The following is a 27,696-nucleotide window of genomic DNA, read 5'->3' as shown; positions in this document are numbered from 1 at the left end:
ATGACTGTAGTAAAATTAAACTAGAAACTTCTTGTTGATGTTATTACAAAAATGTTGTGTATTGGTAAGATTATATAATTGTCATCGTATGTTTATCTTATGTCAGCTTGATATTACCCATTCTCACATCTAATCGTCGTTGTGTTTATGACTTCGTGGTGGGGTAGTCTTTTTAGCGAAATTTTCAGAAGCCCCCATCGCAATTGTTCAAACAATATAAGTATTTTTTTTTCAAATATTTAACTCATTTAAAATGGTTAAATTATAATTCTGAGCAATATTGATTAATCCCTCTTCACATTGTTCAATTTATTTCTGTGTTAAAAACTATATTGATAACTGGAAATGCATAATTATTTCATGTATTAAAAGAAATGTATACTATGTATCACTTGTGAATAAAGTATAAACAAATGATAATTATATACTAATGATAGTTTGTCAGAATGACATTTTCATCTTTCTCATTCATTAAATAATTTTTTTTATTTTCTTTGGGATATGATTATTTAAAATTAAAGTCCTAATTATATTCAGAAGGTCTATGTTAATATCCTAGTTATATTTAATCTTCTCTAGTAATGATCTATGGTTAACATTCTAAAAATCTTATTCATATCCTAATTTAATTTATTTTCTTTGGAGTATAATTATGAAAAGACAAGCAGAACTCAAATATAAAAATCAATTCATACATAATGCTCCCCCGAAATACATGATTGCGATGGGATAAGAACACATGGTGCAAACATCAAGATTAAGCATTCTTCCTTACAGATCAACAGCATATATGGGACACCACAAAAGAAAAAAAAATCATTTGATATTGGACACAAACACACACACCAAAGATATTACTGCAATTATATCTTTCGTGCAACCCCATTTGTGGGAAAATCTGAAAGTCCATTCCACTTTCCCTTGAAAAAGTGCAAAGCGAGGTGATGACCAATGACATGCAAACTATAGTTGTTCAGTCCAATACATAGCTACCAGTCGAGTCTTCATCATCACTGGAAATGTTCACAAGGTTCACATCCTGCTCCTCCACGTCTTTTGGGCCGAACATCGTTTGAAGCTTCATCCAATCTGGCTCCCCTTTGAAGCGATATGCAATCGTGAATTCGATCTCCTGGGCCACCATCAAAAACAGAAAAAGAGTGCATTAGGGTTTGGTTCCAAGAAGGAAATGCAAAAAACTAGTATAGTATAAGACAAAATCACGGAACAAATGGATTGTAACACACATTACTGATTCGATCCCAATGATATTTGGAGGCGAGAACGAGATTATCTTTAGGTAACCAGGAAAAAATGCGGTTGTTGATAATTCTGTTTAATGTGTTATACCTAAGACGAAGACAAGCCAACCTCTTCTTGATCATGTTGTATATATCCAAATTTCCATCCGAAGCCATTGTTTATAATGTCGTGCGTGTACATGAGGAAGTGCATGTTAGGCATATGATCTAGTTACTTGTGGCCAAGGTGCGCTTGGTAGTAAAGCGCCTGGATGAAGGCCTTATCATGACTTTTTGTCCAGCGATAGGTATAGAAATACCGACACTGTAATCGAAATACGGGTTCACTGGGTGGGGGGACATTTGGAGGGTTCATTTATGGGAATGGACGGAAGGTGAATAGTTGAGGGTTTGATGCTTTTACAAGAGTGTGTACGAAATGGTAATTTGTGTTGGAAGATAGTGACAACCTACCCATTTGCATTCAACTATAATTTGTAATATGCTGGGAGGAACTCTAATTAGTGGAAGTAGAGTTCTCAGAAACCGTGTGCAAGCCAACCATATTTCTTAATAATATTCAAACATTTATTAGAATTAAATGAAGAAACTAATATCGGGGCAAAACTCCACCTACCCATTATCATGACAAGAAGGACTTTTGGCCCCCATTCATTCATTTACTGGCATTTTTCCTTGCAGTAACAAGAACAATGCACACAATTCGTTTGGCTTGTGGCATGTAAAAAAGGCCTGTTTCAACTTTATCATGACCGATCCCATCAACAAGGATTATTTCATCACGTCTAATCAAATGTATTTAATGGTACTTTTTCCTATTTGCAGGGCATTTGACAAAAAAATGGCTATGCAAAAATTGTTGTCATGAATAGTTGGACATATGTATAACTTGAAATATGCAAGCACGTATCTCCACGGATCCAGCACTGTTGATATGGTGAAATATACTTTCAAATTGACTCCTACAATTATCAATATTATTTGAAAATGGATTAAACACCACAAATAAATATCTACTTATACCAAATAATGAGTGCTTAATATTTAAAATAAAAATCTGTATTAGTAATTTGTATAGGCATTTGAAGGAAAAATCTAAAGATCATTTCTATACGTATAATTTTAAATAATTATGTATAAAGATTAGAATATTTTTTTCCGTATTAATTGTTGTCTAAAATAGTTTGTGGGCGGAGTGATTAGTCGATCAAATTTGGATAAAATAAATTTAATTGATTCTATATTAGTTTAATAGTCCTTTTAAATTTTGTCAATAATGTAAAATAAATTTTTACCCCCAATCAAATTACATTGGTCACAAAAAATTATAAATCTTAAAATCATTAAAATATAGTATATGATAAGATATACGTATAATTAAAATAAATTTTGATTCATTTTTTTAAATTTTACTGACTTCTCCAATTATGCAATATAATAAACAAGTATTTTGCACATTAAATCATCGCTTAATTATTTTCTAATTAATTTTTTTAATAAGTGAAGAATTTTAATTAAAAGTAGAGATAAATTTATATATATATATATATATAGATATAGTAGATGCACAACAATTATAATATAACCAACAACTCATATATGCTTCCTAAAACAAAATGACAAATATATATGCTTAACCAAAAGTTCAATCCTTTTAGAAAAAAAAACTAATAAATATATTTTATCATACTTTAAAGAAACTATGTTCAAAAAATTGATATGTAATTACTCATTTTTAGCTAAAAGAATAAAATAGTTAATAATTTAACTTTATTACCAAATTAATAAAATCTTTGCATAAGTTTTTTTGTGTATATATTGTACTCATTCATTAATTAATTCTAAGTCTGTAAAAAAAATAAAATTCAAACTATTTAACTCATTAAAGTAATGCAATGTATTTGTCCAGTTTGACTGTTTAATCAAAATCAACTGGAAAAAGTTTATTATTGTTGATTAATTTCTTACTACATTTGGTCCAAATATCCCTTATAATTTTTCAATGTAATTAAAATAATTAAAGATTGTAATAAGTTTGATTGCAATTTGGAGAACACCCCACGACATCACAAAACAAAAGTTATCGAATTTTCAAGAATAGAACTAACAATAATAACCAAGGAACTCCAATATTCATAATACGGAGAAGTTCGGATCTCCTTACTTGGATGCATTATCATTACATGCAAGCTTACAATCATGTCATACACACTAACCCATGCACATAATATTGAGCCACCATACAACCAATGCGAATAACCAAAATAAATGTCCCTCAGAAACTATGATTGTGTGTATAATGCCATGAACATCATAAGCCAAAGTAGTTAAGCTAAGCCTGTCATTAATACTATAACCAAGCAAATATATCATATACTACTACAGACGTCCATAATCATTAACGAAAATTATTGACACTTGAAGCATTTGGAGAGACATCCCAAATTATTGACACTTCAAACATTTGGTGTCGATCCATAGACTTGCTTTTTAGTGGATGGTTATGGGCCAACGCCATTACCATCAGAGTCGATGGATGCACAGGAACTTGGGGTTGTGGCGGACTTCTGACTACCAATTATGGTGGGGCTATGGTCTTGGTTAGGGGGCGGGCGACGATTAGTGTTAGTAAGCTTGTTAACACTCTCTGGATCACGGTCAGATGCATAATACTCTTGCACAAAGGCCCACCAGGATGGATCCCCATCGCTGCTGGTGTATGAAATCCACGAGTGGTATGAATCAAAGTCTTCCTCACGTGGTGGGATGTCATGCACCCAGCCATCATCCACGCACGTTCCACTTGGATCGAAGAATTCTGAATTATCTTCCAAACTATCATCAAACCAATCATTTCCAAATAGAATGCATAAACGCATTCAAATGCAACTCTGGAGCATTCACATATGCCTTGCCAATTATCCTTTTTCTGTACGTAAGCATTCTATGTTGGTTAGTATCAAAATACCAATTGACAAAATATAAGATAGTTGTCATACAATGCATGTCATTAGAGGCTACCTTAGCGATTTGTTCCAACACGTATTCATCGACGGTAATCATACTTTGGTTAGGATCCCACTCGACATCAGCCAAGTTCGTGATCCAGCGAAAACATGCGGTATCAGATTTTCAGCTTTATCAACCACATTTGGCAATACAAGTAAGAAAAAGTACTACGAAGGCAGCATTGATATAAAAAACGACACATAAGACGGAATGGCAATTGGTGTGATAACGATGAAAAGTTTCATTTTTGTGGTGATTGAAGAGAGACTCGACGAAAGACTTGTCGATTTCACGTGTCCAATGCTCACAGCAGAAGAGCTCATTTTGACAATGGAAACCATCTCCTCCCATGGTGGGTTTGTTGATTGCAAATAAAAATGGTAGTAATTTAGATAGTGAGGGAATTCCAGTAGCAAGGTAGACTTGCAAATGTGAGATTGGTTGGGAGTTTTATAGTTGCTACAAAGGGAATAGAACTTTCTCCAACAAAATATTAGTTACAATTAAATCTAATTTTCATCGAACAAGATGGAGTGGATTGACAATTCAAGAAAGGACAAATTCTTAATGCCTTTGAAATACAAAGTCTCCAAATTAATTCATCTTGCAGAAGGTGCCCTTAAATTAGCTTTTCTAATAAAACGATCCTTGTAAATTTTCACACGCACTAGTGAACGTGAGAAAGTATATCTTTACTCCTATAAGATTAGTTTGGTTACAAAAGAATGACTTACAATAAGTCCGTTTTAAGTCATTTTGGAGTAAATATGAACTTCTATTTAATTATTTGTTAATATCAACAGATTCAGTAATTTTTTTTACTAATTGTGAAATCTATTTGTTGGATGGAAACAAATACTAGGGACACTAGATGGAATTTTTCAAACAACATGAGGTCTATATATAATTACAGTACCACATTCGAGAGGAGGACGCCGGCATAATTAACCCTAAAAATACTATGAAATACCAAATTACACGAGCTCGGTTCATGTTTGATAGAAATTAAAATTCGTTTCAACTCGATTTAGATAGATAATTAAATCAAATTCAAATATATTTTTAAAGTTCAATAATAAGTCAAAAAAATTTGAACAGTAACTTATTTGAGTCGACTCGAATCATTTACCATCCAAATAACGATTTGTTTGATATTCTCAAATTTATACCAGCCAAATGTATAAATTTAGGCTACGTCCATGTGGCTTGGTTGGAATTGCTTGGCATCTCATCTCATCTCATCTTAGTGAAAAAAATAAAATAAGTTCAGGTAAATGTATCATGATGATAATTAATGTAATGTAAATATAACATATGTTATATAAAAACATATATGCAATAATTATAATTAACACAATATATATATATATATATAATTTAAAGTAATGAAATGCGTTTGAAATAATATTCTCTTGAAATGCGAAATAGTTTCTCACAACAAAACAAATTTTTGTCCTACTCGAATGAGATGGGATGATTTCAAGCGAGTCAATTAATAGTTTAATTTAAGTATTTATCAATATTTTATTAAAAATTAGTAAGTAAAACACATTTAATGTGCGTGCATAATTTATATTATATCTAAATTTATTAAATAAAGAAGAAAAAAATAAATGGTGGAACAAAACTAATAAAATATAATGATTTTAAATATGTATGAATAGAAAATAATTAGTGGAGCAAATTGATTAAGAAGACAATTATCTTGTTATATGTTCTAGAGGGTCCAATCTTAATAAATAGCATAGATAAATTAAAATTTTATTTACAAATGTATATTTTAGAATTATTGAAATTGAGTTTATTTAGACCAAAAGTTATAAATTTCTCCTAATCAATTTTTATCAAGTTATTTTTATTTTTTTATTTTTTACATTTTTCACTTTTTTTCCCGAACACTCCAAATTTTAATATTATTAAATATTATTTTTTTATAATTTATTTTTATCATAAAAATAGAAGCTATTGCAAACACCCCTTTAACGCTGGCATATTATGGCATTTATAATCAAGATTCTTTTTAATTAAAGAATGACTATTCAATATTGTAATAAAATAGTTGAGTTAGGATGTGGTTTTGGTGGATTAAAAATTAAAGTAAATAAAATATAAAATAATAGTAACAAAAGAATGTAAGTATTGGAATTTAATTAACTAAGGATATAATTATAAATTCACATTATGCCCTAAATATTTAGAGATGAAACCTCATAATTCTATTTTTTAGGCCATAGTAGATGATTATAAATGAATACCACTTAAATCCTAATAAAAAATTAAACTTAACGTTTGATTTTTAATAAATATAAATAATTATATTTGCACCTCCTAATCGTGATATACTTATACAAATCACCCATATTTTAGGTATAATTACAAAAACACTCCTAAAATCCAAAAAGTAGGATAGTGTGTGTAATGATGTTGACGTTGTTAGGGTGTATGTGTAATTTTATAAAAAATAGGATAATTTATATAAAAAATATCGATATTTCTGACATATGTATGTATAATTTTTTAAAAGACAGAAATAAATTGTATGAATAGACTGTAAGTCGGGGGTGATTTATTCCTTGTGTTTTTTAATTGTTGGATAAAAAATCCCAGTCATACCCTTACCATCTCTTAAGCCCATCAAATGGTAGGCCCAAAATGGAACTACGGCCCAACAGGGTAAACCCAAAACGGCGTCGTATAACATCAAAACCAACGTTTAAGAACCAACGGCTAGTCCCAACTAATCGTTTACACGCACAAATTCAAAATTTCTACAGCAAAGTGAAAAACGAAAAAAGGACTCCCCCTTCTCTTCATCATCCACAAAAGCTTAGAGAGAGCCCAGAATAAAAAACAAAAATCCCATAAACTCAGAGCTGATCCAATCTTAGTAAAAACCAACGAAATCCCGCAAAGATTCATACAAGTAGAAGAAAAGGGTTTTCCAGAAGATGGTATACACATACACACCCACATACTACTCCTCACTGCACGACTCCATCACCTCAATCTGCAAGACCATCCTCCCATTCTCCTTCAAGAAGAGGCGGATTCCGGCTATCGCGGCGGCCGAGCAGCGTCTGTCGAAGCAGCAGTCGGATAATCTCAAGTGGCAGCAAGATTCATTCCACAAGATACTGAATCTGATGGGGCTTTGTAGAGAAGGTATTGTTCCTGAAATGGAGGTGTCTGCTTTCAGAACACACCTTCTCGAGACGCTCATTGCGTCACCGGTCGATCACGAGCCTCCTGCGGTTTTGAGGGATAAGCTGATCTTCTTGCAGGTGAGTGGGATTAGCTGGTTTTAATTTGTTTTCACGAAGGGATTTCCTGAGTGTTGATTTGCTTATCCTTCTTTTCTTTCATTTTATGTTGTGATTTGTATTAGTGTAAGATAAATAAACGTAAATTAGAACATATGGAACTGTATGTTTTACGAAGATATGGAGAAACATTTAGGTTGTCTTTGGCTCTCTTTCGGGCAGTGAGAAAATGAAAACAAAGCTCAGCTTCGGATAGATAGTTATGGATGTTAGGAATTGAATTCAGTCAGTTTGTTGACGTGTGCATAAAAGTACGAAAAGAAGGAGTTACGAGACACAAGATTTATGTATTCGGAGAATCCCCTACGTTCATGGTCGTCTAATACTAGGGTGCCTGCAAAACATCGTAAACTTACAATCTTATCCTTGTATGTAATACTGGTTCAAGTTCCACGCTCTAACAATATAGCATTTATTATAGGTGTTGAATTCGGAGTTGTCGCTATTGTCAGATAATACAGTTTAGGTGTTTAGCAAGTAAGATTGTATCAATACTGAGAGGAACTAGAAAAGTCAGAATTGCATTACATGGTTTGATCAGTGATGAGGCAATTCTTCAATAATTAGTGAATCATAGTTTCACTAATTTCTAACAAACATATCTTATTGATGAATATGCATTCTTGAGAATTTCTTATGGTACATGCTATTTATTTCTTTGGGTCAAGTATCATTTGTACTTTAGCTCTGGTAGTTGATGATAGAGCTCTATCTGCCAAATGAGAACAAAGAGTTCTTCCTGATCATTGTGGTATGTTTAAGAGGTATTTGGTTAAACTTATATATTTAAGAATTGTCAACCATCTTATTTTTTTGTCTTTCAAGCTCATTCTGTGAGCATTTTATCAAATTCTCTATAATTTCTTACAGCTTTCAAACATTTGTATATGCTTTAAAGAACTTATAGACTCACCCCAAAACCCTCTAGATTGTGCAACACCGTCCCACGAGAAAAATAATAAAAGAGAGAAGTAACAAAACATGCCAATTTTTATTTTTATTGGTTATGTTTTCATTTTTATTTTCAGTTTTCAGCATTTCCAATTGTAGTCGAAAAGTTATATTGGTTTTTGTGTGAGAAATGAAAACATATTTAGAGTAAAAATATCAAAAACTATATAGTTAGAGGCGAGAATGGAAAATATATTTGGAATTGGTGTTCTTAGTATATAGGTATATAGTAGATTTAAGATGTGAAAGTTTGTTTGGTTATATGACTTACTTTTTTGTATTTTGAGCCTAAAAAGTCGTATTTGCATTCATTTTGGTTTGTTAATTAGTGTTACTATTTTGTGCTAATTCACGGCATGCGTGAAGACTCACTCAAAAGATGAAAAGCATTTTGTGTATCGATGAAGGCGCCTCCGTCCACTTCATTTCATAGCAATAACACTAATTCCATAACACCTTCACTGTGTTCAGTTAACACTAACATTCAAACTAGAGGGACATATTCATCACACTAGTATTTTTAATGTAAGGAGCGCAACAATTCACCACGTAGCAAAAGGACTGCGTTCTTAAAATAAGACAAAACAACATAAGTAACTATCGATGCCTATGCCCATTGGGTACTGTTGTCCGAGACACAGTTGTGCTTCTCTTGTATGAGGCACCCGACTTGTAGAACATCCTTTGAGGTTGGGGTCAATAGGGCAAATTCTCGAGCAATTATCCTAAGCTTCACAATCATGAGGTGCTGACAACTGTGGTTGGAAAGAGTTTGATGGACCTCCAATTTCCCTAGTCGGCATAAGCTTGGTGGCTTTCCCTAGTGCGTATCTTGTCATGGTCTAGCGCGCCTATGGTTTAAGCGTGGTGGCGTTCGAGTGCACCTATTATCCGCTGAATTGTTCGATATTTCAATTGGTCGATCAAGTCGCCAAATGAAGTCAAATGGCATACTGCAAGAAAATAAATATATGTAGTAATAATAAGAAAAATTCATTGTAAATGAAAATAATACATTATACAAATCATCCTGTAAAGTGTTTTCAATAAAAAAAGTGTCAATTTCATTTATGGATATAGCATTCGTGACAATATGATGTTAGCATTCATGATATTTTCAAATCTGCAAGTGCTAATCCAAATACGTACGAACCGATATCATTGTAGGCCTCTATTGGTCTGTCTTTGCTTCAATTTGTTTCATTATGCAATAAAATTGTAAAGGAAAGGAGAAGTTCTTGTTAACTTGGTGTGTGATAATAAGCAGAACAATATTTCTAAAGATTACAGAGGGATACTTTTACTAGGACCACGGAAGTTATGGTGTTTTTGTGGCTTTTTTCTCTTAGGAGTTACTCTATGCCAAATGCATATCAGAGGAAGAGTACCATGCATCAAAAAGGCCTTTGTTACAGAGACTTGCAGTGCAAGGAGCTGAGATTGAGGCACGAGATGTGATAGTCAGAGCACACACGGAGATTTCAGACGAAGAATGGTTTGTTATAGATCTCAAGGACGAGAAAAGCTTGGTTAACCAAGAGATGTTAACCTCCAGGAATAGGTCAAAAGAAGGTTCAACTGTGAAAAAGATGAAAGCAGCTGTGTCTGCTTTTGGTTTTGTATCACCAGATAAAAATGGGAAGTCGAAGGACAAGAACAACGTATACACTGCAGACGCTAGAGGTCTTGGGATCAATGACCGAAATGTGTTAAGCACTGTGTGTAGTCGTTTCCATGAGAAAGAAAGCGACTCAAAGCCGTCTCTTCTCATGGTGGGGAGCTTACCATCAGAATTTGTGATGGGTGCTGAGAAGCAGAGTCTTAACAACAAGGGGAAGAGGAAGCCGTTTCAGATCCTTTTTCAGAGAGAGCCAGAGGGGCGTGCCACTGGTGGTGGTAATCACATTGGTATGGAATCTGAGAGTAAAGAAAACATGAAGTCCGGAAAAAAAGCATGGATATTTGATGGATTCAAGAAATGGAAGAAAAACGACACTGAGGATGAAATAGATCCGCCGTCCCTCAATGAGCAATCAGATGGAGCAAGTTATGGTGGTAAGCTTGTGGCAAACCCTGTTGGGGAGGGACCAGACACCAAGCAAATCAAGAGGAAATTGCATCCAAACGGCGCACCGACTGATTTCTTTGTTGATAAGGTGTAGAAATTTATGTTGCATTATAATTTCTTAAGTTGAACTCATGAAGTATTTGCCTACAGTTTTACTTAGACTTGGCTAGAGCTTCAAGTTGGCCTAACTTCTGCTTCTGCTTTGCATGATCTTCATGGAACTTTTGCAGGTTTTAGGAGAGAACATAAAGAAGGAGCTATCCCGGATCCGGACAGAACTTGTTGCAAAAGATCCAAATGTTCATTTTTCGTAAGCATTTCCTTTCAGATTCAATCAAGGTTCTAGAAATAGTATTTTGAGCCTTTTGTCTTAATAACACATGGATTAACCACATGTATGTATAAATTTTGCTTAGAGATGATGAAATTGAAGCCATCTCGACTAGGCTTCCGGTAGACAAGGCAGACATGGAAAAGTTTTTCTCCAAGTGAGATGCCATTTTATTCATTCTGTTACTTTTTAGCGATTGTCGAATAGTCACAGGGTCGAAGTTAAGTATTTGCATTCTAATTCTTTTCTTGAAAATTCAGATTGTGGTGTGATCAATACGGTGATATTGTGTTAGATGTGGTTAGAAAAGAATTCAAGAATCACATGAAAGAGATGGGAAACTCCCGAGGGAAAGCAGGGGAGAAAAGGGACAAGCCTCACGATGATGAAAATTCACCTCCAAATCTCTTTGCTCGGCAGGGCAATTCAAACTGTACAAGGCAAGGAAGCTTCCTGTCCTCGAACAAAGATCATGCATCGATCAACCATAGTAGCATTGATAAGGGATTTAAGTACAACCCCTTCTTTGATATGTAAAGATGGTTTTAGTACAAAAAGGCCAAGATCTTATCGGCTTTAAGTTTACCTTAAGCAATGGATTCCTGCAGGACTTGAAGGCATGGTTCTTGCATGCCAGCCATCTGCAGTTAAAGAATGTGTTATGTAGATAGGATGATTGTACTTAGACCTGTCAGATGCTAATTTTCTAACTCTGCAAACATTTTGCACTGTAGCTTGTATCCTTTCAGGGTTCAGTTTACATTCCAGGGATCCTATGCTAGTATTCGAGTTTCCATGCTCCAAACCACCAAGGGTAACAACTTTGTAGTTGGGAGGAAGTTGTTTATAATTTTTAATTTAAATCGATTTAATTCAAGTAGTTCAAACGTATGAACTACAAAATATACTCTTTCGTCTTATTTAAACAGTTGCGAACACCCCCTGAATAGCCTTCCCGATTTCTTACACAACGGAAATGCTGACAACATGTGTCTTACCAGAACCCCAGAGAGTAAGGAAAACAAGAACTGCATACAACATAATGTTTCTGCCACATAAAAGAGGATAGCATCTGATTGTTCAGATTTCAAAATGGCAACTATACAGAAACATTCAGTTGTTAATGCTGTTCTACAGGAAACGTGTTTCCCGCTCATGGGAGTTCCAAGAACATCTCCTTCACTCTCTCAACTAAAGCCTAATACAAACATGCAAAAGTGAATGTCTCTATCTCATCGCCACTAAGTAGGACCGAAAATCTGGGAGCCCCGTGTAAGGCGGAAAATGCTAAACCACAAGTAAAATCGTTGACCTTGCCTGATCTACTTACATGTGAAAACATAAGGATTTTCAGCAAAAGGCTAGAAAGCCATTACATTTTCGAATGTCATGATACAAGTACCCAAGTATAATAATTCTTTTTCTTCTCTTTCCTTGCTGTGGCTGCAGAATGCACCAACTAATATACCTACCCAATCAAGATTCTGATATTGAACCAGAAATGGTTCTGGTTACGAGTATAAATGACATATTATTCCACGAAAGATACAACTCTTGAGGCCCATCTTATCGGTTATATAAGAAATTGACCAACTGAGAAAGATCTTAAGTAGAAGTAGAGCCCTCTGAGAAACCCTCACGAACATCTCCCCGGCAGAGTGGGCACACACTGGAGCACCAGAGAAGAATCAAGCATTAGCATCGGAAGAATCAGGCGTTATGCTTGGAAATGTGCACACCCACACGCACACAAAGTCAACAGAACAGAATTTGGTGGCTAAGGTTTGTATACACACACAGACATGCATAATTCAGCAATTATCACATACCCATGAATCTCTTTCAGCCATTTATCTACACATGCCATGTGATACTCATGCTGGCATGGAAGAACTCGTATTTTGTCTCCCTCCTCATACTCAGCCAGGCAAATGTAACACCTGCATGATGGTTTCATGATTAAAAGCTAATCGACCTTGAAAGATAACAAGGTATGATCTGTAGTCATTTGATATCATAATTGGGCAAAGTACAAAGAAAGGTTTACATTCTAATCTCTTACATTACTGTTCAATGAATGATTCATCCTTCTCCCAGATACACTAAATAATCTCAGTTACTAGCATGTCTTACTCTTACCACAATGATTTTGTTTCAGAAGATAAGTGCAGAAACAATTTATTGATTTATTAACCAACCTCTTGTTGTACTGAAAGCTTTAAGGATTAAAAATCTCCAATTATGGCTTGGAGCACAAAGTCACTAAGAGATCCATTAAAGGGAATCTTAAATTTTTAAGAATGTCATTTCTTAGTTAGGATCTCTGTCCTTATTCCTGTGTTTTCTTTAACGTCAGCATATAGTTCATGTATCCCCCCATCTTATACATCCTTTCAGAGAATGGGGAAATGGAGAATCCATAGCTCCCAAACTTGAAATTTTCCCATTTTCACCACAGGCCCATAAGAAAAGGCGGGAGAAAACATACTGTAAAACATCATCGGCACATTCCAGTTTTCCTGTTTTTCTGTGAATCTTCACAGGAAAAGATTCAACAACTGATTCAGGAGCTGGAAGCGAGACCATAGACAAGGAAAGGGACATAGGCTGTTGGTGGATTTGATCAAGTATCTGCACATGCACAATATACAAGTTAAGATTATCCCAGAGGATCTAAACTCCATATGAGAGGTAAGAAAAAGTTAAGAATATTAGTAGAGTTTTCAAGAATCTCGCACATAAAATTACTACTCGCGAGCAGTAACTCACTGAATAAAAACAAACCAGATAAATTGGGAGGCATGTGTTATATGAACAGAAAACATAGTGTAGTACAAAAAATCAGAACAATAAACTCATGCTCTCAGCTAGCAGTAGATGTCTCGAGCCAACTCAATTGAAGCTCGAGCTTGACCTCTTTAATGAGTTGTGATTGAGCCCAGATATGGGTGCCCCAAAGCTTGAAAACAAGCTCACAAGTGTTGTTTTTCTTTCTTCTTTATTTCACATAATTCATTTTTATTACTAGTAATAGTCTATGATTTTCATTAACAATAAATGTTAATGATAATTTTATATATATTAATATTGAAATTAAAAATATAATCTCTTGAAACAAAATGACAACAATACTTTCTTACATTAATATTAATAGGCATTACAAAAAAATAAAAAGATATTTGGAATTATTGACTTAACTGATAAATTTAAGAATAATGAGGATAAGTATGATGAAAGAATAATATTATTATTTCAAAAAATAAAAAAAACAATTCAAATTAATTTAGGTATCACGTATCTTTTCGCAAGTGAGTTGAGCTCATTTAAATAATAAGCGCAAACTCAAGAAAAATCAAGAGTTCAATATGAGCTGAACTCATCTGCTCTCCTACATTAAGCATCATATTCAAAATCAATATACATCTCTCTGATCGTGATAGCAAAGAAAGCAATGACTTTAGTTCCTTAAGCAAATGAGCCTTGTCATCAGCAACCCACCACACCTCCACCAAATGAGCTATTTGAAAGGGTTTATTTCTTCCCTCTAGCACATGCTGGCTGGTTTCCTCTTCTTTTTCTAGTCAAGTGCATTTTTCTAACAGAGTGTGTGGTTAATTAGGTAGCAGCTAAGAAAACCCCAACTAATAATGTGACGATGAGCTTGACTTAATGCACCTAAACGTGATTGTTTAACGGCTCCAACCAATTGAAGCACCAGAACTAAAGGCTCCCTCTAGGAAGATTGGCAGAGAATCTTCTTGATATCAGGTGAGAAATTCCAAGATTAAGCCATCATAAATCTTTATCAACCCATTGTTTGATAAGTTAGCCACAAAGTTCAAGTCAGTCCAAGTCCCCATAGAGACAAAAAGTTCTACTATTTCATATGGAAAATTTTAAGAAGGTTATGAAATATAAAATAGAAAACAGGTGCTTCTTAGCCAATAAGGATTGGTGACTATAGGTGGGTGCGGGATCGGCTATGGGTTTGTAAGCCCATCAGGCTTTTTATCCAGTTGGAATGATTTAAGTCTCAGATCCTTTCAAATTATACCTGATCTTTGTCCAATATTCAGATTCAGTTCAGGTCGGACATACTTCAGGCAATCTCAATTCTGTCTAGACATTAAAAAAAAGAATAAGAAAATAACTATAGAGAACAAAACCAAATTTGAAGGCGAGAGAGCTCTCGTGGATGAGGAGTGGATCCAGGACATGAGCATACAGAGGCTATAAAGGGAGGGAAAGGAGGAGGTGCTTGATGGGATAAGACATAAAATAAGGAAACCGAGAGATATCAGTCTTTCATAGAAAAAAATGTGAAAAGGTTACTTGATCGGAACGTTGGAAGATAGAACCAAAAAATTCATTGTGCCTACTACAATCAGCCAAGGAGACAACATAGAGTAAGCAAGAGGAAATAATAGCAAGACACAAACTAATCCATATGCTTCTATTTTTTATATGATTGAGGCTAGAAGCACGCTATAATGAGCATGATGGGTGTCTTGTAACCATGTATGCATTTCTAGAGAAAAAGCAATAAGAAACTACTATACAATATTATCTCCAATTCCACAGGATAGGACTAATGGGCTAATATTTTAAAATTTAATGTTGGTAGATTAGAATCAAATATACCAATACTAAAAACATATATATAGGTAAACATATATACATATAATATATACCATATAATGAAAAGTACATCATGCTTGCTTCAACTTCACTTAGTAAGAATATGCTCCTTAAAAGTTCTGTTACCCAATCCAAACTACAAAAGTCTGAAGTTATGTCCACCCATTGGCGACTGAAGTAATAAATTTAAACTTTTTAATAGGTCAGATTCCGTTGTCAGACAGAACCAAACAACCGAACCCAAGATATTATAGCTCCAAAAAAGTATGATGTTAAACATTTGCAGTCTTAACCTACTTTTTGATTTATTGATTGATTAAGCTAACTTGTCCCTCATAAAAGACAGGTTTGCTGCGTTAGACACATATATAGCAGGTGCAAAATATAGATTATTGTGTCTCCTGTTATGCACATGAACTGGAATACGATTTACCTACTACAGTACTTATGTACAAATATTGCCACTTCCTCTCATGTATCAGTAAATGCAGCAATACTAATTTAAGGGATTAGTCATGAGGCTAGAATTTGAAAATACAACATTCCAACAGATAAAACTTAAAATAGCATAATCCACAGGGTTGTAAACTCGTTACTTGGACAATTTCAGGAGTGGGTATATGACTAAATGTTGGATTCATTAAACTTCCAAAGTTGATTACATGGGCAAGCCAGATATCGAAACTCCTATGTCAACTAGTAACCAGTTAGTTACATCAGATAAAAGTAAACCTTTTCAAAAATCTAGCAGATTATATTTGAATGAGATAAAACTTATAAGATAAGAAAATCACATAATACTTTGTTCTGCTTCCTACTTTGTGAGATATTTAATGGTGCTTTCTCCCATTAGATTGCTCAAGTGTCAGGCATCTGACAGAAGTACTTCCTCCATTTAGTTCAAGGAGACTTCTGGTTAAGAATGAAGAATTGATTTAAGTGGTATTATTAGTGTTTCTGTAAGTGGTGAAGGATGAGAAAAACATCACGAGCTTAATTGGATGATAGCTTTCTTATCAGGCAAAACTTCATATTTAGGGGATAAGAGGATGAGCAGACAGTGGTTGATGCCAAACCTTTAATATGGTCCCAGGCTCTAGCTATTGTTACAATCAGTAATTCGCTTTCTCAAAATTGTCTAGCATTCAGTACCCCGGACCTCGACGAACTCCAGGTCCATAAATGCAATCTTTTACAAAAAAAACTCACCAAAAATTGCCCTGGTTAATTCTGTAGGCACTTGAGGTAGTTAAGCCAAGTGTATGAGCTCCAAACGAAATACCTATCTGATATTGTTGACCATTTTTTCATATAACGTAATCACAACCTAATTAATTTCAAGAAATAAAGCTCAAGCATGACTCTTTAATAGTTGTGAGCTCTTCCTACAGAAACATTTACCAAGATTAACCGCTTATGCTCATAACACTAGATTTCTTTTATATTGTAGTGTTTCACTTGACACGTGCAATAGATTTCCCTTTTACATTTTCCTTTAGTTGCAGGCATGCATACATTTCTCTACAGGGCAATATATATTTACAAGAATGGGGCAAAATCATAACTGTAATATTCGAGGGGGAGAAAAGAGTACCTCAAACAATGCTTCAGCCAGCATGACTATTCGAGAAATGCCAGCACGTGTGCCAGATTCCTCAACTGATGAACTGGACTGGCACGAGCATGAACCATCAGCATGTATTCCTCTAGGACAGACTGAAGTTGGATGATCGGTTGAATCAAGATTTCCGCGAAGTCTCTCCCAGATCTGTATAGAGTAGTATAATTAACAACTATCCAGCAGAATGCAACACTAGACATCATGACAATATTTTCATACATCCCACCTGAGCAGGACTTGCATTGTCATCCTAAATAAGGAAAAGAAGTAGAGGGCAAGGAATGGGACACAAAAAGATTAAAATTGTTGACAAAGCCCATCAGTTGTCCAGAATATATACATACATAGATAAATAAGTATTAGTTAGTTGTACTTGAGCAATGAGAGATTCTCTAAAGAAGAAGAAAGAAAGAAACAAAGAATGAGTAAAATTTCAGGCAAGTGGTAAAGCAGAATGAACCACAATCACCTCTCAGAGTATCTCTCAGAATAAAAAAAGCCAAAAAAGTATTGTACCTCAAATCTTGAATTCCATCTTTGTTCATTGCTGCCTGGAGTATCTTGTTCATTACTGCCTGGAGTTCTTTCTCCATTACTGCTCGGCGTTTGTTGTTCATTTCTTCCTGGAGTTTGCAGTTCATGACTGCCTGGAGTTCTACTTCCATGAGATCTTAAATCTCCTCCAACCTCGTCATTGTAGAAACTACCAGTAAAATCAAGGAGCCATCTGTCGTGAGATCTCAAAGATTCAGAATCACCAGGCGAAAAACCTAAGGCTCTTGATTCTGTATGCCTCCGAGAGCTGCGTCTCGAGAAAGCATCCCAAAATAATCTTCTGCTATTCCTTCTTGCCTCACGACTGTTTATTTCAGCAGAATTAGTTGGTAAAATATTTGAGGATATACTCACAACGTCCACCTGCAGTAGGTTGACATCTTGTCTGTTATGTTCCCTTTCTGATACTAGAAAACCTACATGTGAAGGTGTTACCTCCTGAATGGTATCATCTCTTGGCAAATGAGTGTCCATGGGTGAATCAGAAACAAAAGAGGAACCAAAATCAGAATTAGAGAAATCAACTTCTTCGGAGACATTATTTTCAACTGAAAGTTCATCTAACAAGAGCCCTCCAAGACCATGAGAATATACATTGCCTGTACTGTTGAACCGTTGACCAATTTGAGATAAAGCCCCATTCATGTTGTAATTTATGGTGTTCATAGCATTCGTACTCGACATTTCATTCAAAGAAACACAATCTGCAGATAGTTGATCTACATAGGAAGTACTTGCAGTTTCAATACCTCTAGAATGAGCAGTAGATTGATAAGAAGGAATCAACTCCCTACTCTCAGACAAAAATTTCCCTCTATTGCCTCGCTCAACATTGCTCCCACCATCTTCTGGAGCAGAATTCCCATTAGCAGCAAACCATCTTCTAGACGAAACCAGACTTTCACTTTTGCTGCTAACCAGATCATCCCCATTGCCCATTGACAAATCCGATTTTTTCCTCAGGAATTTGAACTGCTCTTGATGTCCATGTTCTGCAGAATTTACCAGTAATTCAGCTGGATAATCTTCCATCTACAGAAAACAAATGACAATGCATAGAATTAACACCTAAGATACCTATCCCTGTTGGGAAACACATTGTGCATAAGAACAGGATGCTTAATGACATTTATCAGATATGCATTAGCCCATTCTGATCGCATAAAACAGAATAAATCACAGATAACCTGAGAATAAAACCAGAGACGTCCCAAGACAAAATTATCTATTATGTTTTCCACCATAGTTGCTTCAATTGTACGTCCTAACGTGAACTAAGAATTCAGATGAAAAAGGAGACAGCTCAATTAGCAGACTAAACTAAGTTCAAAAGAGCTCATTATTTAATATATTGCAGACTCGCATACATCGGAATGAAAAAATCATAGCCTGGCTGTCCATGTAATTTGGAAATACCATCTTGCTGAGACATTGTTAAGCAAGGAGTCTATGATATCAACAAAAGGACCTATTGCAGTAATGGTAAATTACTAGCTTATGATCAAACTAAATCAGAACCATATTCGGTTTCAGAAGGCATAAATGTCACTTTTTCCCGAACTTGCCTCATCTCAACAGTTCAAATATAAGAATCCTAGAAAATCTCATCAGATTAATCAACCCAGTTTAAGGCATAAGCATGTTACCAGCAGAAAGGATGTTACACATATTTAAATCTTTGATTCAGGAAGTTCGATATCCCTCTTCTAAAATTGAGCTCACTTCATAGGAAATAAACAACTGTTATGGGTTTGGTAATATCTCAATAAAATTTAACGCCAACTCCCGTTATACAGAATTAAGCTTCAATTACATTCAATCGACTCAATGATTTCTTAACTACTTCAAACACCTAGAGATAAACCCCAGCCACATTTCTTGGGCCTAACATAATGCTCTGAACATCTTTTCCATTAATCCAAGCTTCAATACTTGAAAGGAAAAAGATATCAGCACTGATCCTCAAAATTCTTTTCATGCAAAAGCACATCATTCAAAAATGACAGTTGGAGCAATTAATAACTTTCAAATTCAGATATACAATCTTCAGGAAAATGCACATCATGCACACATAGTCCACAACTAAATCCTTAACCATTTCAAACACCTGGGATTCATCTCTTTCCCGTATCATTTTATTGGGACAAAACACAATTCAATGACAATCTTTGTCTTGTTTTCAAACTTCCATTAGTTGAAAGACGAAAAACTGATTTCGTCACATAATCAACATCCATCACGCAAAATCCCATCATTCAAAATTTCCCCGAACCATATATTGGTAAAAAATAAGGAATAAAGCAAACAAGAAAAACACAATTCAGGGGAAGACCACTAAAGCACAAAACCGAAGACCACAAGAATTAAAAAAAAAAAAAAAAAAGGTCGATCTGTTGCAAAAAAAATAAAAAAAAAAAAAAAAAAGGTCGATCTGTTGACTCCCATTTACAACACCACCATACCTCGCGAGATGATGAGGAGGCACCACACACGAGGAGCGAGGAGATAGCCCGCCTCAGCCTTGGCCGAGGGCGTTGTTCTTGGGGCCGAGAACGGCCTGACCTCGTCCGGCTGATGCCCGAACCCATCTGATGATTCTTCTCTTTTTCCCTTCTCCTAACAGAGAGGACGAAAAAGGGGTATCAAAAAAAGAGAAGAAAATACGGATTCCTATGCGCGCATACACCAACCCTTTGTATGCAATGGTGGGGAATGAAGATGAAGAGAAATGGTGGTCATAATAATGGAGGGCTGTGTGTGTGTGTGTTTGCGTTGCGTGAAGACAACACGGCTGAAAGGTGAGAGGTCTGTGGACTCAATTTCGAGTTTTCAAATCTTATTTATAGTTTCATCATTTATTGGACACTAATCCTTTCTCATATATCTTAATTACATATTATTACATTATAAATCATTACCAATTTTTTATTATATAATTTATTTTTTTTATATATTTAGTCTTTTTTTTTGTCGAATTTAGTTTTTAATATTTTATATTTGGTCTTTTATAACAAATTTAGTCATGTATTAATAACAGGACTGAAAATGTAATTTCATCTTAGATCAATATAAAAAAAATTGCAAATACGTCAATTCAATCAAGAAATTCACAGTACAACAAAATAACATTACAATAAACTCACATGAGACAAATAATTCACTACGATAAAATTATATTAAGTGAGATAAATACCCAAACGTCCGGTCAATTCGAATCCATGACCTCAAACTTATTCATGAAACCTCAGCCCTGACCATTAAGCTAAAACATTATCAATACACAAAAACTATATAAAAGATCAAAATAACAATAAATTCAAATATATGTGTATTTTATATGAAATTATTATTTTTGTTAAATTGTTAAAAAAATATAAAATAGATATATATATATATATATACTTGTTTGTTTGTGTTTTCTTTTTCAGTTTAAGTGAAAAAATATATTTTTAATCTCATGTAGATTTTAGTATAAAATGAGAATATGCTGGGATTACGAAAATTGTATTTTATATTAAACTGTAGTGTTAAATTAATATATTTTTAATAAAAATATATATAAACAAACATATTTATCAATTGCTGTCTCAAAAATTAAAAATATTTTACAGTGTATGAAAAAAATTAATTTAAGATAACGAGTAACACTGAAATAAATGTATAATTTAAATTTTGCCGTGTATTTCTTTAGTATAAGATAATATTTTTAATTTGTTTATAGTTAATATTTTCGTAAAATAATAGGAGGTCTGTTTTTTAAAGACGTGTATTATTTACTGGATATAATATGGGATATGTATTTTTTTATTAGATTCTTACTATATATTTATATAAGTGAAAGTATTTTCTTAGTTATTCCTCCTAATTATTTTGATTAAATTATGTTGTTTTCATTTGATTTGAGATTGGACCTAAAATTAGATGGATTACCAGTGAGAGAAGAAGGTTAGAGAGAGAGAGAGAGAATATAGGATGTTGTTTTTAGTACCATGTCTTGATGTGACTATGTTATCTCATTATTGATTATTATATTATATAGATTTATTGACATTAGTGTAATAATATAAGTAGAAAATTTGATTAATTACACTTAAATCTTCCTTAATTAAAATCATCCTTTTGTCCAAAAAAAAAAAAATTATACTGGCACCTTCTTTTAAAATTCTTTATTTACATTTGATCCCTTTCTATTTGAGGGAAAAGAAGATATTGACATCAACAAAAGAAAGTATATAAATTTTTAATTTTACTTCTCATTTAATATTTTTATGTATATTTTTATTCTTATAAAGGGATAAATGTAATATATGAATTTAGTGAAATTAACATCATTATATTTTTTCCTATAAGTATATTAATATTACATAGAAATATTAAATGGGAGGTAAATTAAAAATTTATGTAATTTGTTGATGTCAATATTTTTTATTCAAACCCTAATGAAATGAGGTTAGATGTAAACAGTGAATTTCAGAGAAGATATAAGTATAATTTCATATTCTCACAAGAGGTTTAAGTCTAATTAACTCTAGAAAATATTACTAAAAGACCCTTAATATATAGTTTTAATATTTGAAAAAATTCATAGAATACCAACTATTAATTCCAAAAGATCAAATTTCTAGTACTTTTACAAGTTTGCCTAAATTTTTTTTTGGCAAATAGGGGTCGGGATACAATTTCTTATCAACGTTCTTTTGAAATAGGGTGTGCATTGGATAGCTATTCAAAAAGCACTCGTCAACTTTTAACTTTTAAAAAACTATTGTCAGGATGTTTTTGAAAGTACTATTTCACTAGGTATCTCGTCATGGGAGTTTACATCTCTCTCCATGGGAGTTTGTTTCTAACTAAAACTCTTTTCATGCTCCATCCTCGGTAACTCTTTACATCGATGGTGGCGTCGGTTAGGTATTTTGCACTAGGCTTACGAGGATTTACTGTTGTCCAGCAAGGAACGTTCTCATTTTGATATTGAGTATCGCAGCGGAAGATCCTAGTTTTCTTTGTTTTCTTTCCCGGTGTCCTAGGGTTAGGGTTATGTCTCATTTTCCCGTGGTTTGTCACCCATTTGTTTTTCTCCTACATGTCGAGTCTTCTCTTTTTCTTTTGCAATTTAGGTTTAGGTTCAAGTCAGTAGTTTTCATTACGTAGTTAGTTTTCATCGGTTCCCGTTCTTTAGATTGTTTTTTTTCTTTTTCGTCTTTGTTTAATTCTTTATTGCCTCTTTTTTTGGTGTGTTTGGTTTTGGTCAGATTTGCATATCCAAATACGATTGCTGACCCCAAGTTCTTAGTGCTTGTGACCAAGGGCTTTGCTCGTCTGTGTGTCTCTCTTATCTTGCTCTCATGGGAACAGGGATACAAATCTGATGAGGTTTAAGTCAACACTAAGTCTGACAGAGGAAGCGGCAAAATTGGTACTGCCAGGGGGTTATGAGAGAATAAGTTAGAGGATCATAAACTCTTCGTGAGAGGAAGGTTGCTCTTAAACCTTCCTTTTAATTTCAATGTGTTATGCTGATCAATTAAGGGGGTAATCATGCCAATGAAAAGAATGGAGATTAGATAATTTCAACAAGGTCACTTCCTGTTACGTTTTAATCATGTGATAGATAGGAATAGAGCATCGGAGAGATGCCCATAGAGTTTCGATAAAAATATACTGATTCTCAACAGCCTCAAGCAAGAGGAAAACCCAATGCAGGTGGACCTAAATTGGTGCTAGTTCTTCGTACATATACATGACTTGCCCATCCGAAAGATGAATGTAGGGGTTGCAACACAGATTGGAAACCATATTGGTAAATTTAAGGATATGGACATGAACGCTAGGGGGTGTCCGTGGGGACACAGTCTTTGTATTCCTGTGGCGATTGGCATTAATAGTCCGTTGAAACGTGAAGTAAGGCTTAGGATAACTATGGGCAAGGAGCATTGGTGACCCTCACTTACGAGAGACTTCTGAATTTCTGCTACCTATGTGATCAGCTTCGGTATATTGGTAAGTATTGTGAACTACTGTTCTCGGAGGGTTTTTTAGACCTGGGGGATAATATACCATATGGATTGTGGCTTCATATCCTAACCCCCATCCAGGGTCGATCTACAATCTCTCGAAGGAGATGTTCTATCCTAGGACTTACGAAGGTGACGATGCAGGATACAGGGGATAAGCAGGGAAAGGATATTTTTGGGGGTTTCCACGCGTCTACTTGTGGTGGCAACTATGTTCCATAGGGGGAGTGATAGCAAGAAGGTGGTTGAGAACCAGCCACCTATGCAAGGGTATAGTGCACTTTCGAATTTAGAGAAAAATGAAATGTGTGATAGGTAGTGGAAGAGGTCGAGGGTGTGCTGGAAGTTGAGGCTGGTTATAAAGGTGATCACTAGAAGGAATTAGGTGTCAAATGTTAGCTTAGGGGCGAGCAGGAGCTAGAGTTGCCCAACTTTCCGGCAACATTGAAGGATGGCTTCCAAGATGCTCATTTCATGCAGGTTGAGGTTGTTCTTCTAGGGGTTGATAGGATTTTTGACCGTATGGGGTAAGAGGTATTGAGTGTTAATCTAGTTGAGGTTCTCCTCCAATTTTCAACTCAGAACCGGATGCCTCGACTGAGGGGATTGAAAGCAGGGTCAACGAAGGGCGACTAGCTCTCTTGCTACGAAGAGGGGTCTTGAGATTAATATTATCGATTAGAAAGGGGCCTCGATTCGACTTAGTAAAACAACGTAGACAACTCATTGACGGAGAGTTAGTTCTATATAGGCGGAGAATGCGACACACTCACCGAAAGCCGCGAGACTCTTAGCTTGGAACTATTAGGGGTTGGAGTCGTCTTAGATAGTTCGGACGCTCAAAGGGTTGGTTAAACTCCACAACCCCACCTTAGTCTTTTTCTTCAAGACTAAGTGCAAATAAAAGAAATATGATAATGCGAAAGCAAGATTAAATTACTTCAGGTTTGGGTTGGAATCTAGAGGAAAATGAGGAGGTTTGTGTTGCTATGGAGGAAAGATGTTGAGGTTTGGATTCAAATAGTCTTGAACAACCATATCTATGTTACGATGTTCGTTCTTGGAGAACTGAAGGGATGGAGTCTCACAGGTTTTTATGGGTTCCCGGATGTAGCAAGCAGAAAGGAATCATGGAGTCTCTTGTGGCGGTTGAAGATTGCCTCAATTACACCTTGGCTCTACATAGAGGACTTTAATGAGGTGTTTGCCCAACATGAGAAACAGTGTTAGTTCCCTCGGCAATTGTGGCAGATCGAGGACTTTTGAAGGTGCCTTAGGAGTGCGATTTCCATGGGCTTTGTTGGCTTGGTTTTTGCATGGTGCAACATGAGAGAATTCCTAGCTACAAGTTTGTGCCCCTATGGGTCGTGCATGTTGTAGTCTGGATTAGATGTCTTTATCTCTAGTGACAAGAGTGGCTCACGAACATGTAGTTAGCGCAGACCATTGTGTTGTATTGTGGACTTGGAATAAACAGTTAGGGGACCTAAGAAGCGGTTACGGACGAGTGTGGGCAATGTTATGCGACGAGTGAAGTAGTTGGATTGGGAGATTTTCTGATTTGCAAGAAGGACCGCTGACAGTAGCCTCTAACACGACAGTTCAGGTGCAACGAGTTGATTTGGAGCTCTTGATAGCAAATAAGGAGCTATTTTGGCAGCAACGTGCGAGAGCTAGGTGGCTTCGAGAAGAGGATAGAAACATGACCTATTTCAAGCAAACAATGAAAAGAAAATGCAATTAAACAACAGTCCGATGAGGGTGGAGTTCTTAAGGAAGGAGAGAAGGAAATTGAATGAATTATAGTTTCATGCTATAGTGAGATTTTTTGGTCCGAAAAACCCGATGTCAGTAAGATAAACAAGACACTTGCATGCTTGGAACCTAAGGTCACTAGCTTTAACCATATGCTCTATGAATGAGGAGTTTCTTGGGTCGTTCTCTGCAAAGTCAAACTAGCCTTAAACCATATGCATCCTTTGAAGTCCCCTGGTCCGAATGGTATGTCTCTTTCCTTTTATCAGAATTTCTAGAATATCATCGGTGTTGATGTCATGTTCTTGTGTTCTTCACATTCTTAATACTCGTTAGCTTGAACCTCAACTTAAATCCACTCGTGTCATCCTCATTCCCAAGTGCCCTAACCTATAGAGTGTTTCACAATTCCGTCCCATTAGTCTCTACAATGTTATATATAATATTGCGTCAAAAATGATTGCAAATCATATAAAACTTTTCCTACATAATATTTCTGACTATCAGTCTACTTTCATTTCGGGTCGACTAATTACAGATAATGTGCTTATTGCTTTCGAATTAAATCACTATCCCGTAATATGACCTTGATTCATCAAAGCCCTTTTGCCTTGGCCTGGCCTGGTCGCCCTACGTAGCTAGCCCTTCAAAAGCCAAAAATCTCGTCGTAGTTTGGCTACTTATCTTCAGTAGGGGCCTTTAGTCTTTTAATTACAATAGGACTGGGAGAGAGGACCTTTCCCTAGTATGAGAGGATCGAGATAGTACTCAGGGTCCACGGGTCATGTGTCTTTGAAGGTGGATATTTGTAAGGCCTATGATCTAGTAGAAATAGATTTTTCTTGAGAGAGTTTTACTTACATTAGGATTTCATTCATCTTTTGTATCCCTTATCATGAGATGTGTGTCGTCGGTGTCTTACTCTTTTCTGCTTAATGGGAAACAGTTTGGGTACTTATGATCGAAATGAGGTTTTCGTTAATGGAATTCTTTATTCCCCTATTTGTTTCTCTTTTATGCAGAGGTTTTCAAGGTCTTGTCCGCTAAGTCGTGCAGAGGTGGGGGTTGAAGTTACCCGGCATGCGCCAAGAGTTTCCCACCTCCTATTTGCGTACGAATACTGATTTTTTGTTAAGTAATGGGGAAGGTAATGCAGGGCATCCACGAGATTCTCCCGTGCTTGAAAGTGGCATTAGGGCTCAAGGTGAATTTGCAGAAATCAGCTGTTGTCTTCAGCAAGAATGTGCCCTCGACTGTTCGGCTGGAGCTTGTCAATCCTATTACAACGGGGCATTCTAAAAGGGAGGTTTTTTGCTGACGTCAAGTAGCGAGTTTAGAGAAAGTTGCGAGGAGGATGGTTCTATTGAAAGGACTATCCAAGTGTTGCTGACTTATATTTGGGCTACTTTCGAATCCCAGACTCGTTGTTGGTGGAGATTGAGGACATGATGGCCTCCTTCTTCCAGCACGATGAGGCAACGAAGAAGGTCCATTGGGTGGCATGGGGAAAGCTATGTAAGGAAAAGGAGTTGGGTAGTCTCGAGTTCCATCCATTGAAGGAGCAAAAATCTCCCACTTCTTACAAAGTAAGCCTGGAGAGGTATCACGCCCCCACTCTCTCCATCATTGCATTCTGCGCGAGAAATACTTTCCCGATCATAGTTCCTCGAAGTTCGAATGGAGCTTCCTTATCGTTCGCCTAGCGATGTTTGCTTAGGACAAGAGAGCTGTTGGCAGCGGGTGTGAGATGGCGTATCAAAGACGGTTTAACAATGTTCATTTCTCAAGATCCTTGGTATCCTTGCTGAGGATTCTTATCACATGAGACAGACAATGAGATAAGGATCTCATTAGGGGGAGTTCCACCAAGTTGATGCAGCTTGCATTTTGTCAATCCATTTGAGCTTTAAAGAGGAGAATAACAAGCTGTGTAAAAACTGGAATTGAAAGTATAGAGAAAGGTGTAGAAATCATCACTGAAAAATGGAGATCAAATTCTTGGAAAGACTGTATAATTTGTAGAAGATATTTCAGCTCTGTTTCTTGCATCTTGTGAAGGAAGTTGTATACAAGTGTTCATATAGAACTTCAAGTTCTAACTGTCATAACTGTCGCGCTTGCTACTAATAAAAACGTTACCACAAAAAATAACACATGCGATTTCTATTA

At 35.4% G+C, this 27,696-nt stretch overlaps 3 protein-coding genes across 3 annotated transcripts; 1 reads left to right on the top strand and 2 right to left on the bottom strand.

Moving 5' to 3' along the window:
• Window positions 943–1,454, bottom strand: LOC110011965. Its single transcript, XM_020693612.1, has 2 exons — window positions 1,248–1,454; window positions 943–1,132 (listed from the first exon to the last, which is right to left on the bottom strand). Exons 1-2 carry the CDS (start codon window positions 1,416–1,418, stop codon window positions 974–976), a joined length of 330 nt encoding a protein of 109 aa, XP_020549271.1. The 5' UTR covers window positions 1,419–1,454; the 3' UTR covers window positions 943–973.
• Window positions 7,032–11,670, top strand: LOC105162268. Its single transcript, XM_011080264.2, has 5 exons — window positions 7,032–7,552; window positions 9,892–10,698; window positions 10,841–10,920; window positions 11,027–11,098; window positions 11,202–11,670. The coding sequence occupies exons 1-5, from the start codon at window positions 7,220–7,222 to the stop codon at window positions 11,476–11,478; spliced, it is 1,569 nt and encodes a 522-aa protein (XP_011078566.1). The 5' UTR covers window positions 7,032–7,219; the 3' UTR covers window positions 11,479–11,670.
• On the bottom strand, window positions 11,985–20,572 carry LOC105162267. The gene is made up of 6 exons (XM_011080262.2): window positions 20,218–20,572; window positions 17,717–18,787; window positions 17,174–17,347; window positions 13,430–13,572; window positions 12,771–12,881; window positions 11,985–12,610 (listed from the first exon to the last, which is right to left on the bottom strand). The coding sequence occupies exons 1-6, from the start codon at window positions 20,341–20,343 to the stop codon at window positions 12,547–12,549; spliced, it is 1,689 nt and encodes a 562-aa protein (XP_011078564.1). The 5' UTR covers window positions 20,344–20,572; the 3' UTR covers window positions 11,985–12,546.

This window comes from Sesamum indicum, linkage group LG5, assembly GCF_000512975.1.
Source record: "Sesamum indicum cultivar Zhongzhi No. 13 linkage group LG5, S_indicum_v1.0, whole genome shotgun sequence".
NCBI classification, from domain to species: domain Eukaryota; kingdom Viridiplantae; phylum Streptophyta; class Magnoliopsida; order Lamiales; family Pedaliaceae; genus Sesamum; species Sesamum indicum.
The sequence above is the reverse complement of the archived record's forward strand: the minus strand, read 5'-3'. Positions and strand labels throughout refer to the sequence as shown.

Bases quoted from the DNA above. Each gene is read 5' to 3' on its own strand.
- LOC105162268 (XM_011080264.2), top strand. From the start codon at position 7,220: ATGGTATACACATACACACCCACATACTACTCCTCACTGCACGACTCC. The intron at 10,921-11,026 runs GTAAGCATTTCC...AATTTTGCTTAG, and splicing joins GATCCAAATGTTCATTTTTC to AGATGATGAAATTGAAGCCA. The intron at 11,099-11,201 runs GTGAGATGCCAT...TTGAAAATTCAG, and splicing joins ATGGAAAAGTTTTTCTCCAA to ATTGTGGTGTGATCAATACG.
- LOC110011965 (XM_020693612.1), bottom strand. From the start codon at position 1,418: ATGGCTTCGGATGGAAATTTGGATATATACAACATGATCAAGAAGAGG. The intron at 1,133-1,247 runs GTGTGTTACAAT...ATGGTGGCCCAG, and splicing joins ATTGGGATCGAATCAGTAAT to GAGATCGAATTCACGATTGC.
- LOC105162267 (XM_011080262.2), bottom strand. From the start codon at position 20,343: ATGGGTTCGGGCATCAGCCGGACGAGGTCAGGCCGTTCTCGGCCCCAA. The intron at 12,882-13,429 runs GTATGTTTTCTC...ACCATCATGCAG, and splicing joins TGTGCCGATGATGTTTTACA to GTGTTACATTTGCCTGGCTG. The intron at 12,611-12,770 runs GTATGTGATAAT...CTGGTGCTCCAG, and splicing joins TGGCTGAAAGAGATTCATGG to TGTGTGCCCACTCTGCCGGG.